Below are 16,125 nucleotides of genomic sequence, written 5' to 3'. Positions count from 1 at the left end.
AGCACCACATCGGAACGTCCATGGCAAAACTGAAAGGTAGCTGGCATTCAGTAACAGTTCTGTGTCCCAGAATCCCAGTTTCTGGCATTCTATCCCCTGGCTCCCACAGAACACAACTTGCACGGTCAGGCCGGAGCTAAGACCTCGGCTTCCAGAAGCAGAAGTGGCAAGTACTCACATTTTCTCTGTGTGGTTCTGGGGCCTCTGTTCCTGCGCTGACCCTGCCCCAGGGATCCACGGGGCCCTGCAGAGAGGGAGGTAGTCTCACTGAGCAGCTGGCCTGGGCTGCCACTTGGCCAGCTCAGCTTTCCGCCCGAGGCTTAAAGATCACGGCCGGGGGGGGGGGGGGGGGGGCGGGGGGGGGGGCTGGTCCCCTCCTGGGGGCAGTTCCTGGTGTCTCAGGCCAAGAGAGGCTCCTTTCTTTTTGGGCGTGCAGCTCGCCCCAGCCAGCATGTGGGGGAATCAGAAGCTTACGGGCTGGACTTCAAGCTACCTGCCACTGTTCCACCCTTCTCTTTGGTTTATTACTTAAGTGCTCATGATGGCTAACCCGAATTCCAACATTTGTGTAGTTCGCCAGTGGCCAAAGCACCTTCACAACCGTCCCTGGAAGGCTGGGCAGTCAGATATTTTCGCTGTTGTCTCGCCTAGCAGTAGATGGCAGCTCAGAGCTGCCCGTAGCTTCCAGCCATTGGTGTCTGGTGCCATCAGGAGCAGGACTCAGGAGGCCTGGCTGGCCACCTCGTGTTCTGATCAGGGGCTTCTCGGTTTCCCAGCTTGGGGATCGCAAGGCGTCGGGCTAGGGAGTGCTGGTGATGGCATCCTAACAGGCGGGACGTTTTCTTTTCTACTGCCCTTGCTCACTAGTGTGTCTGCCCCATTTCATTGCAAGAGGTTTGCCTCAAACTAGCCCAAGCCCCTCATTACTCATAGTCTGGAGAGGAAGCAAGTCCTCTGCATCTCAGCGTCAGACAGGGGTCCAGCCAGTCCCTGCTGGAGGCATCAGGTGTCCACGGGTTGCACTAGCTGTGTAGTAAAGGTCCACCCATGTAGGCCCTTAGTCCCAGCGTGCTTTTTCCTTGATCTCGGGCACCTCCAGAGTGACCATTTGTGGAGCGTGTCGCCAAGGGGCCAGCCGGGAGTGCTGCTAACTCGCTGCATGAGTGGATTTTGCTCAGAATGATTAGCGACTCATTTCACAATTTGTGTCCCAACGTCGTACTGGTCACTCTGAACTGGGAGGACTCTGTCCCCTGCTAGACTTGGCACATAACAGACACTCAACAAACATTTACTCGATGCATGACAGCAGGCACAGTAAAGGGTCCCCGGGATGGTAAAGGGGCATCTGAAGGAGCGGGCCTTGGGAGGAAATGCAGGAGTAACTTCCGAGCATCCAGTCCTGTGCTCGAACGGAGAGGACGGTGCTGCAGGTCAGGACCAGAGACGAGGGACTGGGATGGTTCAGACCGAGCGGGGGGGAGGGAGCCCCCATGCCCGTAATTCCTTTTTGGCAATTCTGTCGCAGCTCCTGGTGACGGAGCCCCAACCCAGGCCCCGGGGCAGGGCACCGTCACCCCCCACACACGATTCTTTCCTGCCCTCCTACTCAGGAGGAGACCAAGGTGCAGGTGGCTCACGTACGAGCGGCTGGGGCCGAGGTCTGGCACTGGGGCAGGCACACCAGCCCTCCGAACACCTGCCTCATGGTTAGGGTGGGGTGGGGCACGGCGCAAAGTCAGAAGGAGAGTCCAGCAAGGGTCTGTGGGCACGGCTCCTGCTTTCTAGAGCTCAGATCTCTGGTCTTTATCCAGGAGGGCAGCAGCCCACTTCGTCCAGAAGCTCATCGCACCGCTGGCCCAAAGGCACCCTGGTGATTTCATGGCGAGGACGCAACTGCAAAGGTCATTACAAGATGTGGAAGGCATCCGGGTGGGTCACCGAGTGCTTCCAGATACCCTCCCTCAAGCCTTCCACACGTGTGTACACACTCAGAGGATTTCTAGAAGATCCTTCTTGGAAGGCTCTTTCCATTCCCAACAGTCCCACAGTGACTTTCTGGTGCACTGTGGGTGCAAAAGCTTTCGTAAATGCCCTCTTCCTACTCTTCTTTCTACAAGCTTCGTATTTCCAGCTTCAGTGATCTTTCCTCACAGAAGAACCTCAACCAGCTAGCTCTTAGCCATGCCTGGGACCAGGCTGGAAATTCCACCCTGCCCTCTGGAATCCAGGTGTGAAAAAAGAGGAAAGCTATAGGAAAAGTCCCCTTTGTGTCCTAACACTTACCGGGCAGTCACATCACTGGGCCGGTTGGGGTCACCTCAGAAAGGCCCCTGGTCTTTGAGAACCTCCTTCCACTGCCTTAAAAGCACCCTCTCAAGGAATCGGTTTTCCATCTGACTCAGCAAACTCAAATGCTCCCTTCTGACGGGACAGGGTCCAAGTGGGGACACAGTGTGGGCTGAGTCCAGGCTTCTAGAGAATGCTAGCTTTACAAGGCAGGGTGAGATAATGGATTGCTCAAAGCTCCACCCAGCGCTCTGTAGGCTTCCTCAGCCTCCCGGGTTCCAGCTTCCACCCGCCTGGATGCTTCTCTCAGCTAGACTCTGAACCACAAGGCAAGTAGCATTAGCAACATAAGATTATGAACAGGTTTTTATTTTTACAATCCCCTACTGTCCAACTAAGGTTTTAAGTTATAAGTCTGTATGCTGCCCACGACCACCGTCACCACCACCGTCACCACCGCCACAAAAAGGACTAAAAGTCTTACTGCCACAATTTGGGTCTGGAGATCTTTTTAATCCATTTTTAGTCCAACATAAATGAGAAAGAAAAAAATACTTTTGACGTTTTCAAAGAGCAGAAATAGGAAATTATGTTCATATACATTCAACATAGACTGCGCTTATTGGTTACTACAATACAAAGCAATGATCTTTTACAAGTGTAGTTCGCGGGACGGCACGGTTAATAGGCTCACTGGCTTTCACCCGGCCGGCTGCTGGAGGACGGCAGCCTACTCTTCCATCGGCACAGTCCCATGTAAACACAACAGGCCGAGCACGTGTGTGAGGGGGCGGCTGGGGGCATGCGAGCTGGAACGAGCCCAGAGAAGTCCAACGGCGGCTGTTCGGGTCTTCTCGGCAGCCTCCTTCTGGCGAGGAGTCAGTGGCCTCACCAAGCGGAGGGGAGATGGGGACCGTGCAAACACGGGACAGATCCCAAGAAAGGCTCTCTCTCTCGCAGTGCGGAAGTCCACTCGAGGGGCATCGGGTCCAGGAGCTGAGCTGCCGGTATCAGTGAGACGGACGAGCCGCATGGACATCCTGTCAGCAACATCAGGACGGCCATGCGGGGCACCCGCTTTCTTCTGTGCAAATTCAGGGTGAAAGACTGGGAGGGGCCTGGGGACCCTTCATTCTCCTTTCCCAGGAAAAAGGATCAAGAGTCAAAACATTTGACATGTCTTTCTTGGTTTGAAGATCAGATCCTCTGTCAGCCCCCAGCCAGCAGAGAAGACTTTGGTTTCTAACAGTGAGGAAACACAGAGAGAATGACAGACGGCAGCTACTGCATATGCACCGCTCCCCGGGGGAGGGAAGGAGACCACTACACCTGTCACTGGCACAAGTGAGCGCTGTTCACAATTACAAGGTCTACAGAAAACACTCTGAACAAAAGGTGCAAGTCACAATTCAAATAGAACAGAATCTGGTTAAACATGTCTCTTTTAAACAAAAATTCCTTTTGTTTTTACTTATTAATAATAATAATAATAATAATAACAATAATATCAACATTTACCCAAAACAATTCCTACATGATCAAGAATTAAAATAGGGGCTGAGGATGCCCAGGGAGGAGGAGAGGGTTAGGAGAGAGGCGGGGCCGAAGGCAACCTCCTGTTCTTCTTTGTCTGTGTCAGAGGCTGAAGGGGAAAAGCGTGTGTGCATGTGAAGAAACAATCCTTGTACAGCACAATATAAAGTGAGAAGCAAAGGGGACACAAAAAGCACAGTGAACCACTGTTGGGTGTTCAGTCTGTGGGTGGAACCAGCAGGACGGGAAAGGCAGCCAACTTTCCAGGTTGTCAGAGGGGAGCTGAGTTACGCAGCGAGAAGGCTCACACGGAGGGAGATGCTCTAACTGGCATCCCCTCCAGGCCAGGCCGCTCTCGGCCCCCACACTAACGCTCCGACACGCTCTTGGCCAGGCCACACAAGCTTTTCATGGGATCCGGGCGGTCAAGACCTTCCTAGGTTCCAGACTCGGCGGTTCTTTTTTGTTGGTTTTTGCTCTCTTCCTGTTTTCCAAAGCGCCAGGAGCCATCACCCCTTCCTCTCTCCCTTTCCCCAGCCACTAAGAATCCAGAGGATGTTATCTGTGAGTAGTTGCTCCTGTGGACAAGCAATGCAGGGAAATGGAGAAATGGAGGTGCTCTGTGGGGGGACGCAGGGCAGGGGAGTGGCTCTGGGTGTCCTGGCCTCTATAATTTTAACTGCTTTGTTCTTCTGTCTCAGCAAAGGAAAGGAAAAAAGAAAAAAACAAGAAAAAGAGAGAAACAAATAAAAAAGAAAGAAAATCACCTCCAAAAGAAAATATATCAAAAACAAAAACAAAAACAAAAACAAAACAAACGAAACCAAACCTCCAACTCAAATATACCAAATACACTTTCACAAAAGGTGGCGAACACGAATATCCTGTTTATTTCCTTGGTGACTTGGTCATACGAGCAAACATGGCAAAACCCCCTCAGAACCCGAAAGAACCGCACACTGATGAACCAAAGTGAGGAAAGGAGCCGTGACGCTCTAGGTGGACAGAAACACAAGGGCAATTTGGCGCAATGCTGCTAGATACTGTTGGTGTAAAGTCATTTCATTCCCGAGCTGTACACAAACCTGCAACAGAGCAGACACACACACAGGAGAGTCAGCTCGGAGCAAGAGGCTCAAACATTCGTTTGAACACTTTCGCGAAACGCAACTGGCTCCCTTTACCTCAGGTATTTTAAGAGGTCTGCCATACTGAGGCTCGAAGGTGGGTTTGCCAGACGGCTTAACCTTCATCACTGTTTTCTGTCAGAGTTTTCCAAGACAAAAGCATTCTACCTACGTACACGTAGGCATTACTCCAGCCCAGCTGCTCAGTTTACCCGTTTTCTGCCACTGGCCTCTGATCACACAGCTCCGCTGTCTGGAATATTCTTCCGCTTGCAGTAGGGCCTTGAAAACTTATGGCTAGACAGGTTTTCTTGCCGGGGTTCCTGCCTCGGGACCGAGTTCAGGACTGTCCTTCCCCTACTACCCTGGCCGGAGGCGCCCCATCCTCCGAAGCCGCAGCTCACTTCCTGTCTCTGGGCAGGCTACGGCACCTACCACACGCGTCTTACCCCCGTAAGTAAACCAAGGGACTACGGCCAGCATTTCTCCTGTATGCTCCCTTCCTGCCGCCCGCCCCCCCCCCCCCCCCCCCGCGAACAACCAGCGCAGCGCTTCGTGACAGACCACGAAGATGCAAAGACGGACAGGGGAGTGGTGGCCTAGTTCACGGGCCACCACACACACACAGAAGGATCGGGGGCTGGCCCTCGGCCCCAGGGCTGGGTTGCCCCGGCCAGGGAGATACTCACTCTCCGTGTCCTGTTACACGCCTGCCTGCTCCATGCTGAAGGAGACCTCAGGGTGCTTGTAGCTGAGCAGAATGTCTGTGATGCACGTGGATGGATAGCAAGAGGAATTTAAATGCTGGCTGCCGTCAGCCAGGTCCGGATGCTCGTGACCAACTAGATTCTCCCTGCATTCTGCAAGACCAGAAAGAACATGCGAGCTTAGCAGAGAGCTGGGGCGGGGCAGGGGAGGGGGGCGGCAGGGAGGTGGTAGGTGGCGGGGGTGGCGGCAGCAAGAGAAGTCTGAGCACCCTGGAGCGGGGCTCCCACCCTGAATTCTAGCTCACAGCAGGTCCTAGGCTGTGGGCTGGGCCAGGATTCTTCCCGTACCAAGGGCTCCACTCGGCCCCATTCCCTTTCTGTCTCCCACCTCAAGTGCTATCACTACTCCAGTGTGGACGAAGACAGCACGCAGTGCCCTCAGAAAGACTTAGCTCTCCAAGGGAGGAGACCATTTTAGTGCTAGCAGGCACGGGTCACTGGGCACTCTTCGTGCTCCAGGCATTCTTCTGAGCACCGTAAACTCGTTAAGCACACAGCACAATCTAGGATATAGGCTCTACTGTTTCTGCCACTTTAGAGAGGAGGACCCTGAGGCTGCGAAAGGTTAAGCGCCTTGTCTGTAGAACCTGTAAAGGGCAAAGCCAGGATTTACTGCTGATCTGTCCATTCCAAAGCCTACACTTCTATCTGTTATGATACCTTCCTTTACTGGTTCTAAGAAGAGGCAGACATAGTCCCTTAGGATACAATGCCCTCTAATCAGAGGTAGAAAGATAGTTGTTAAAGCAGTATCTTATCAAAGCTTTACAAAGACAAATGTGATACCCCTGCCCTCAACCAGAAGGCCTGCTTCTTTGTATACCCATTCTCGATGGAGACGAGTGGGGAAGGCTTTTGTGTCCAGACCCCTCGGGGAAGCTATGGCTTCCCATCTTCCCCTGAACCCTATATACAGAAGAGGAGAACAGTCACTAGTGAAGATGGCGGGGGGGGGGGGGGTGCCTCCAGAAACTTCCCCAGGGTGCCCCATGCATAAGGCCCCTCACCCTCATTTTCCCCATCTTGAAACTGCTGGCTCCCCATGAGCGAGGACTGACTGAGAACCGCATCTGACATCCGGGCGGAACTAAGTGCTTTTCCCGCCACGAGACTCATTCCCGGCAAGTTATCCAGCTGCACCTACAGAAAACAATTAGGAAAAGGAGTCAGGATACCAGAGAACGTGCCACTCTCAGGTGACCCTTAGTGACAGCCGTTCCCTCTAAAAGAGCCCAGGCACAGGGCAGCCTCAGGCACCGCTCCCGAGCTGTGCCATCCGGCAGTCACAGTGCGCGGGAAGCTGCCCCACCTTCCCCGTGGGGAGGGTGGGGTGAGGGATGCATGGTGAACCTCAGCAGATGGTCACATGCCCTTGACAACCACACGGTCTTCCAAAACCAGGTTTCTGACCTGTCCCCTTCACCAAGAGGACCTGGGTCTGAGGACTGGACGGTCCAATAGTGCTCTCCGCGAGCACAGCGGCATGTTACATCTGTCCTGTCCGGCACAGAGCCACGAGCCTCAAGTGGCTGAGTACTTGAAATGGGACTAGCGTGACTGAGGAACTAAATTTTTTATTTCATTTTAAATACATTTAAGTTTGGATGGCTACATGTGGCTAGTTGCTACGGGAGGAAGCAAAGTTCGGTTGATCTGGGTTAGGTCCCTTTATCTGAATCATTCAATGGAACTGTTGGAAGACTAACCAAAAGTCTATGGGTTCACTTGCTTGGGCTGGAGTTTAGACTGTCTGGGGAGAAGTTCAATAACTCAGACCAGAAGGGACAGATAGCAACTACTCTTGATTCCTTGGTCTGAAGTTTAGAGCACAGATTCTACTGGTCTCTGAAGTTGATTCAAAGCCATGCTTGCATCGTTCCCAGAGAGGCTGGACTCTGGCTGGGAAGAATGGAAGGGCAGAGGTGACCCCACAGGACTGCTGGCAAGGTTGGGACCAGTAGGATCCCACTTCTGAGAAGTAGGAGAGGCCAACATACATAAGCATCATCACTGTTCTGGATCGTGTGGTGTCTCTGGAGGGTCCGGGGCCTGTGGTGCTCATTGACAGAGGGGCGTGTTGGGTACCCAAGTCCATTGTGATCCGGCAGCTCCATTGCTTGTCCCGGAGAACTTCTATCCATGCAGTTCCCTATCACAGACTCTGAGGAGACACAGCGAAACAGGGTCAGCGGACCTAGAGTTTCTCCCGATACGGTCACTCCCATCAAAGCACTGTCTTGCCAGAGACAATCAGCAGTGGTGAGGACCATGTGTACACCATCTGCTAACCCTCAGCTGGCTGCTCAGGGTACTTAGAGGAGGCTGGACCAGCCTGCCAGCCCCAAGTCCCACAGCAAATAGGAGCCTCTTTATGGAGGGATCACAAATCCTCACGAGAAAAAGCCCACACAACGGCAGGTGACTGGGTCACACTGAAACTTTCTTTTTTTCACTCCTCTGTTGGCCTGGCAGTATTATTTCCCAAACCTATGTGCACATAAGAATCTTTCGTGGAGCTCTCGGGAACCTCTAGCCTGGAAGGATGGCCTCCATCCTGTGGATGTCTTGTCTCTCCTTCCTTGGCTTCCACCTCAGTGGATCGGCCCAGTCTCCTCTTCTACTTTTTGAACTGCTGTCCCCGACTGCTTCCATGGCCCCTCCACTCTTTACATTTCCACCCTGACCTCTTCTCTCTCCTCACACTTACTTTGGTAATATCATCTATTTTCAGGGCTTCAACTATATTGCCTCTAGATAAAGAATTACTGAAATGCTTTTTTAATAAGCTCCAGATACATAATTCCAACTATTAACCTTACCCTGGAGAAATAACAGACACCTAACACTTACCACGCCCGGTTCCAAACTCCTCAACACCCTGACCCCAGGCCGTGTCTCAGACAACCTTGGTTCCCTGTTTTCCTAACCTTCCGGGTGTGAGCTCGCAGGGTGCCTGTTGGTTCCGTACTCCTGGTTCCACATCACCTTAAGCCTGAAGAATCTACCTCTGCAATGTTGGTCACTTCAGTCCCTCTCTTTCCAATCTCACTGCTTCCGCCAAAGCTCCACCACCTCTTGCCTGGATTACCAATCATCCCCCCGCCAACCATCCCTCTACCGCTACTCTATAAAGATTAATTCTTAAGTAGGGTAGCCCAAACGGCTCCTTGTCACAACGCTGTCCCAGCCTACCTTCCAGTGAGTACTACACACTATGTTCCCCCATGTGTAAATGTGCAAATGGGAGCACTTAACTCTTCCCCACCCACTCTTGATTCTATGCAGGTGCCCTCACTGTTCCTCTCTCTGGAAATGGCTCGCTGCTTCTTCCATTCCAGCCAATCTAAATCAACTCATCTTCTTAGGTCCATCTCAAATGTTACCATCTTTTTTTAATGTTTATTTATTTTTGAGAAAGAGAGAGAGTGAGAGAATCCGAAGCAGGTCAGGCTCCAGGCTCCAAGCTGGCAGCATAGAGCCTGATGCGGGGATGGAACTCATGAACCACAAGATCGTGACCTGAGCTGAAGTCGGATGCTTATCCGACTGAGCCACCCAGGCGCCCCTCAAATGTTAACATCTTTATGAAACTCTCTCTTCAAGCAGATAAAGATCTTTGCTTCCTTTAGACGTCAGAAAATTTTAAAGGACTCTTATTACTCTAACATTATTCCTGACATCATTTTCGGGACAGAGAGAGACAGAGCATGAACGGGGGAGGGGCAGAGAGAGAGGGAGACACAGAATCGGAAACACGCTCCAGGCTCAGCCCAGAGCCTGACGCGGGGCTCGAACTCACGGACCGCGAGATCGTGACCTGGCTGAAGTCGGACGCCTAACCGACTGCGCCACCCAGGCGCCCCCTGACATCATTTTCAATTGTGTTTTTGTCTTGGTTGTTCTTATTAGCCTGTAAGTTCTCTGAGAACAAGAAGTGTACCTTATGCACGTGTGAGCCTTTAGTATTCCAGAACAGTGTCCTATATCCAGGAGTTATGTAATAGTTAGCTCTTTAACTGATATTAATATATACTCTCTTAATATGGGTTACTATCCTGCCAGAGTCATGCACCCTCCGGACTAGATATTGGAGAGAAAAGCATTCAAGAGGACTGAATATTTCCTCTTGACCAAAGGTGGTCAAGAAGAATACCAGGGCCACTGCTAAGTCGATCGGATACTCCTGGTCACACTTTTGGCTCTGGTCCTTAAGAGCCTGGCACCTGAACATATGTGTGGTTTGCTTGCTTGATCTTTTCTGGTCAAAGCTCCTTGGCAACTATTGGGCTTATCTTCTGATGAACTCCCCCTTGGCGAGACCAGGTTTTAAAAAAGTTGTTAATAGGAAACACGACCCTAATGCTAACCGTGCCCTTCCAATATCTATTTGAATAATGGAAGTAAAATGTACCGTGTGAGTGTTGGGTACAGGGTTTCAGGTCTCCAGATTCAAATGGCCTCCTACAACAGTCAAGGTTAGGCCTGGCTCAGGGGCTACGGTGGGTGGGGACGGGAGTGGAACCAACTGATGTGCACACTGCTGGTAATGCAGCGCATCTGAAGGAAAAGGAGAGTTGGGAAGCTTCCCAGATGCCAAAGGTGACGGCGAGTGAGAAATCTTTTGGAAGTTCTCTGAGCAAAGAGGCCAAAGAAAAGAAGCGAATTCTTTTGCTATCGAAAGCTAAAAGCCAGAAGAGACAGGAAGAGAAAGGAAAGCCAACAGCAGGACTTGCCGAGTGGGCAAGTCCTCACTCCTCTTCCCCACGTGGCCCGCCTCCTCTCGGTGGGCACAGCTCACGTGCTCGCCCTGGGCCCACAGAACCCATGGGCAGGAAGTGGTGCGACACTGGCTCTGTGGTCCGCTTCGCCAAGAAGCCACACAAACAGCTGCTGCTTACTTTTTCGGAGCATTTTCCAATGCCTGTCTTCTCTTCTCTGAGAGCTAACACCAAACACCCAGTTCCCTGGGGTTCTTTCCTTCCGGATAACACAGCTGGTTGCACCCCCCCTCCCTGCTCTGCCAAAGACGACACAAGAGCTCTGCTGTTTAAAGATTTCCTCAAACATGAGGAAACGGCAAAGTTAACAAAATGTACATGTTCTGGTTCTTGATATCCGGCTCCTTCCCACCTCTTCTAGAGGCCTCCTCCAGAGTTTATTGGTTAAGTAGGCTAAGTCTCCTTTCTCTCTCTTTTTTTGAGTTTATTTTTATTTCTGAGAATGAGGCTTCTCCAAACCCAAACACCCACCCTCGTCTTCCTGCTGTGGGGAAGGTCGCCTGGATCCTGCCCTCCTTGTCTGCTCTCCTCCTGGCCCTCAAGTTTGGGCCCAGCATGCCTGACAAGCACCAGCACACAGAGCCAGAAAGTGCTCAAGAAATCCCTCCGTGAGCCTTCCTGACTCCCCAGCCTAGAGCTCAGGAGCACATGTTTTGGGGTCAGAGAGGCCCAGGCTGGAATCCTGGCTTCTGCAGGACTCCTGAGGAGTGGGGGCTCAGGCAAGCCCCCTGACTTCACTGGGTCTCAGTCTATTGGGAAAGCAGGACTTACCCAAAGGCGTGAAAGTGCTTGGTGCGCTCAAAGAGCCCAGCAAACCCTGGGGTCATTTACACTCATTTCAGAGGTGTCGGTTCTGAGTGCACAGGGTGTGCCGAGCCAACTGACGAAAACAAACGAGGATACCCTCCGTCCAGAATTGTGGGCACAATTTACCCAGACGTGAGCTAACAAATGAGTTACTGACACTCTAATTTCCAGAGTTTGGTTTACAAGTTTGGCTTAATTTCCTCTTTTTAGGAGGAAAACTTACTAATGTAAGTTTAAAATTAGATGAAAACAAAGCGGATTAATAGGAGTTAGGCGACAAAGTTTCGGTCTGATCCACATGTCAGAGATCCGGAAAGGCTGGCCTCTTTGGCTTGGGAGAGAGTATGCCAGGTGCCAAAGGAGAGGGGAGGAGGCATAAACGGGAGAACGTAACATGGTAGAATCCGAACACTCGGAGTCAGGGTCCAACCCCATCACCGACAGTGTATAAACCTGGCTAACACATGCCATCTAACCTATTTCCCGATCTGAAAAATGAGGGTTGTCAGGGGGCTCAGAAGACACCAAGGGCCAAAAGCCCTTTCTTAAATCGTAAAGGACTGCATGAGTAAAGTATTATTTTTAAGAAGAATGTCGAGTCCTATGGGGCGCCTGGGTGGCTCAGTTGGTTAAGCGTCCGACTTCAGCTCAGGTCATGATCTCGCGGTCCGTGAGTTCGAGCTCCGCGTCGGGATCTGTGCTGACAGCTGGAAGCCTGGAGCCTGCTTCGGATTCTGTGTCTCCCTCTTTCTCTGGCCCTCCTCCGCTTGTGCTCTGTCTCTCTCTCTGTCTCTCTCTCTCTCTCTCTCAAAAATAAAAACATTACAAATTTTTTGAAAAAAAAAAAAAAAAAAAAAAGAATGTTGAGTCCTGAGTCTCTAGTCCTTTGTGACCCTCCATAGCACTCTACTGACCAGTGGGAGGGGGTGTGTGCAGGGCAGGGAAGGCCAGTAGCCTAGTGACCGAGGGACAGGAGACCCAGGCTCGAGTCTTCGGTGCCTTGTGCCAGTTCAGCAGCTAGGGGCATGGTCAAGCTCACGGAAGGATACACCAATACTGGTGGAAAGAGGACCGCCGGGAGCAGCGTCCTCAGGTGCTGACCAGGGTCGAAGCCGAGAGTGTCCGGGGGCGGGAGGGGGGGGCACCCGATCACGCAAGGGGCCAAACACACAGAGGGACGCGGTGCGCACCACCCACCGCCCGGGAACTTCGGGGCGGCTTGCACAACACTCTATTGAATCTGTCAATGTTGACTCACCCTTACTCATTTACTGGGCTTTAAGAGAAAAGGAAAGAAATGACTTGGGTACAGATTCCTCTTAAAGGTTCTGAGGGGCGAACCCGGCCCACTCTGTCATTGTTTCACCCTCTGTGGGGCCTGAGTCCGCAGATAAACTGCTGAAGCCGACGAGGCTCGGGGGAGAGGATGTGGTTCTTTGCCAGTCCAGCTGGCAATCTCACTGTGTAAACCGGTCATGCTGTTGTACTTACTCATTTGCCAGGTGGAAAAATGAAGCGTATGTAATATCACAGAGGGAAGACAAAGCTTATTTCTCCTTCTAGAGTGACAGGCAGGGAGATGACAGGCAGCAGGGTACATGGAAAGCCCTGGAAGGCACGCTGGAAACACCTTGGGCACGTTGCCTGCTCAGTGCCCCAGCAGGGCCTGGCCCCACGATGACGGGTAGAAGCAGCCATAAAGGAAAGAGGTGACCGTGGACGCTGATCTGTGGCATTCAATTTTCCTTGACTAACACCAGTGATCACTGTTCATCTACCCTGAAGAAATTTTCAGAAGGTCGCTCTAGCTCTATTCTTTAATAATTATGCCTCTTACGGCGCTCATCCTGTACCCCTTCAGGGTAACGCTGTTTATGAGCCTGCCTTCCTTCCCCCGGAAGAGTAAAGGCTTCCTGAGGGCAGGGTCTTTATCTTTTCATCCCTGCACTCACTCCCCACAGCACCTACAATCCTGTCTGGTGCAACCTTGTCATTCAGTGAACTTGATTGGATCTGTTGTTGTGGAAATAACCGATGAAGTGCTTGGGAAGTAGCATGTAACTACACAGAGATGGAAGGGTCATCAAAGGAAATAGCAGGCATTCCTCTCTGTCCAGAGAGATAAACAAGCTTGAGCCTCCCCCTCTGGCCTGGAGTGAGCTGGGAGAATAGCATTATGACCTTTCTTGGCAAAAGCGACAGCAAATTATCTGATGGTTCTTTGGTAATGTAATACTCCAAGCTCTCAAGTTCTTAAAATTATAGAATCATGGCAGCTTAAAGCAGCAAAAGATGGTGGGGGCACAGTTTCTACTGTAAAAGGGGTCGTGACCTGTATATTCCAGGGTGGCTGTGAGCTGCGAGCCTGAGCCTCGAGCGCGGGGCAGAAGTGCTACAAACGGGAACTCCATTCTTCCCTCAGGGGGCATGAGCTTCATTACGCAGGGAGAGACAGGGAGGGGAGGTTATAGGGCAGGCCCACAGAGGCAGCTCGGGCTAAGGTAAGGACAATGGGGCCACCTCAGGATGAGACACCATTTTAAACACACAGGTGTACATTCCCAATGGGGATTTTAACTCTTGAGCAGCATCAGGCCTCTCCGAGGCTATGCGTTTCCCTGTCACGTTAGCCTCACCGCACTGGATTATAAAATCACAGTAATAAACCGGCAGCTTCATTTGCTAAAGATAACTGTACGTGTGGCTTCAAAAGTCACAAAACAAGAACAGATGTTAGAGGCAAAGTGAATGGCACTCAAGCCAGAACGGGCATACCTTGTAGCTGAGTTAAAGAGTTAAGTTTAGAGCCAACTGGGTAGACACAAGGGAGAATAATCTCCACAATGTACTAGCAAGCAGGGCAAGAGCTATTACAGCTTCCAGAAAAGCTCACATCAAAGGTCACATTTAAGAAAAAAGAGGACTTGGGGGGGAAGATGCTGGCAAGACTGATAATGAGGCAACAGGTACAGGGGAGTCTTGAGCTAAGAGCCTGAGGCATATGCTTCTGGCCAGATTCCTCCAGAGAGCGGAAGAGAGGGCTGTAGGGGAGAATGGTGATGGTGGTGGATGGGAGAAGGTAGGGAGAAGGAAGAGGGAGCAGACAAGGGATGATGATCGCTCAGCCAGGAGAGGAGGTAGGGGAGATCTGTCCCAAGAATCACAACCATGAAGCTCTGGCCGGAAGGGAAGGCACCTGTTGCTGGATCTAGATCATGCTCTGGATTTTAGAAAACCTCTGCCCAGATACAAACAATTTGCAAAGTGGTATTAAAGACAAATTAATGTTCACTGGTGCTGTGAACTTTGGTTCTATTTATTATCGGACACAATTTCTGTTTTCACTTAATAGCCAGTTTCCCTTTGTGTCTGCATAAATAACACACAGTAGGGGCACCCTGGGTGGCTCAGTCGGTTAAGCGTCTGACTTATTAATTCAGTTCAGGCCATGATCTCAGGTTCAAGCCCCATGTCGGGCTCTCTGCTGTCAGCGCAGAGCCCGCTTTGGATCCTCCCTCCCTTGTGCGCTCTCTCTCAAAAATAAAATAAATGTTAAAAAAAAAAAAAAGAACACACTGTATACTATTATACCATATGTAATTGTCTTAAACTTTAATAAGTTAACATTTTACAGGCACGTAGGTGGCTTGGTCGGTTAAGTGTCCAACTGTGACTCAGGTCATGATCTTGCCGTTCATGAGTTCGAGCCCCGCGTGGGGCTCTGTGCTGACCGCTCAGAGCCTGGAGCCTGCTTCGGATTCTGTGTCTCCTCGCTCTCTGCCCCTCCCCTGCTCATGCTCTTTCTCTCCCTCAAAAACAAATAAACATTAAACATAATAATAATTAAAAAAATTAAAAAATAATAAATTAGCATTTTAAAAGTGAAAAAAAAAAAAAAAAGAAAATTCCTGCCCTTAGCTTCTACGATTTCCCTGATGTGCACTACACCACCAACTTGTCAAGCCTGCTTGCTCTCCCCCCACCACAAACCTCACAGAGACCTTCCCACCCACTGGTCCCGCCCCCTGCGTCTCCGCTCCAGCCAAATGGGAAATTCCTCTCCATCCACCAAAACCCAACTCAAAGAGCACTTAATGCTGGAAACCCCACTCCTCTGACTGAGAACCTTCTGTCCCCCATCTGGTGTTCCCAAAGCTCTCGTACCAGCCAGCTACATTCTGCCTCGCTTTAGGTACCCAGTAGACCAGCACCCCCGGCAAGGGGGGGGGCGATACTCTGACAATGATGGGATACAGGTGTTAAGCCCCCCTGGCCTTTCTGTACACAGGAGTCACACAGGAGGGAAAACCGAAGAGAAGTTAGCATCTTTGAAGAAAAACATTTCCAAAGGTGTTTTCATACATGGCAACGCAGGTTGGGGGGAGCAGGGGGTTTACACTATTTGCTCCAGCTTCGCTCCTTCCTCATTGCCTTGCACACCGGGACATGCTGGGTCAGCACCTGCTGCAGTGAGCTGAGAGTAACTCTTGGGTTCGGTGCCACTTAACAGCAGTTGACCTTGGGGGCGAATTACATAACCTGTGCCTCATTTGTCTTACTGGTAAAATGGGGACAGGAAGAGCTACTGCCTCACGGGGTTGTTACGAGGATTAAGTGAATTTCCGTACGAATAGCAGTGGGTGTCTGGCACATGGACGACACCCGTAGAGATGTTAGCCATTCTCTTTTTTACGCCAAATATAGGATGCTAATCTGGTGAAAGCTTTCCTTCACACAGGAAACCTTTCCACACTATTCCTGATACTATCACCCTGCCTCTGCTGGAACACTCCCAGTGACAAGAGGCTCCGAGGCGCTAGGGTA

The 16,125-nt window shown here is 51.2% G+C and overlaps 1 protein-coding gene and 1 long non-coding RNA gene across 9 annotated transcripts in view; one reads left to right on the top strand and one right to left on the bottom strand.

Annotated features, from left to right (window-relative positions):
* Nucleotides 1-367: 367 nt before the first annotated feature.
* LOC128311932 (uncharacterized) lies at nucleotides 368-4,636 on the top strand. Its single transcript, XR_008290649.1, has 2 exons — nucleotides 368-1,433; nucleotides 1,815-4,636. It is a non-coding gene; the product is annotated as an uncharacterized LOC128311932 (long non-coding RNA).
* The window catches only part of SIK3 (SIK family kinase 3), a 244,593-nt gene continuing 231,249 nt past the window's right edge, over nucleotides 2,782-16,125 (bottom strand). For all 8 annotated transcript variants that reach the window (XM_053204065.1, XM_053204067.1, XM_027036590.2 and 5 more), the window contains 4 exons: nucleotides 7,714-7,877; nucleotides 6,724-6,856; nucleotides 5,639-5,809; nucleotides 2,782-4,907 (listed from right to left, as the gene is read on the bottom strand). In XM_053204065.1, the coding sequence (XP_053060040.1) occupies nucleotides 5,652-5,809; nucleotides 6,724-6,856; nucleotides 7,714-7,877 (455 nt within the window). In that variant the 3' untranslated portion in view covers nucleotides 2,782-4,907; nucleotides 5,639-5,651. The remainder of the gene's footprint in view (nucleotides 4,908-5,638; nucleotides 5,810-6,723; nucleotides 6,857-7,713; nucleotides 7,878-16,125) is intronic.

This window comes from Acinonyx jubatus, chromosome D1 (genome assembly GCF_027475565.1).
Source record: "Acinonyx jubatus isolate Ajub_Pintada_27869175 chromosome D1, VMU_Ajub_asm_v1.0, whole genome shotgun sequence".
NCBI classification, from domain to species: Eukaryota; Metazoa; Chordata; class Mammalia; order Carnivora; family Felidae; genus Acinonyx; species Acinonyx jubatus.
Note: the sequence above shows the minus strand (reverse complement) of the source record. Positions and strands in the feature narration are given on the sequence as shown.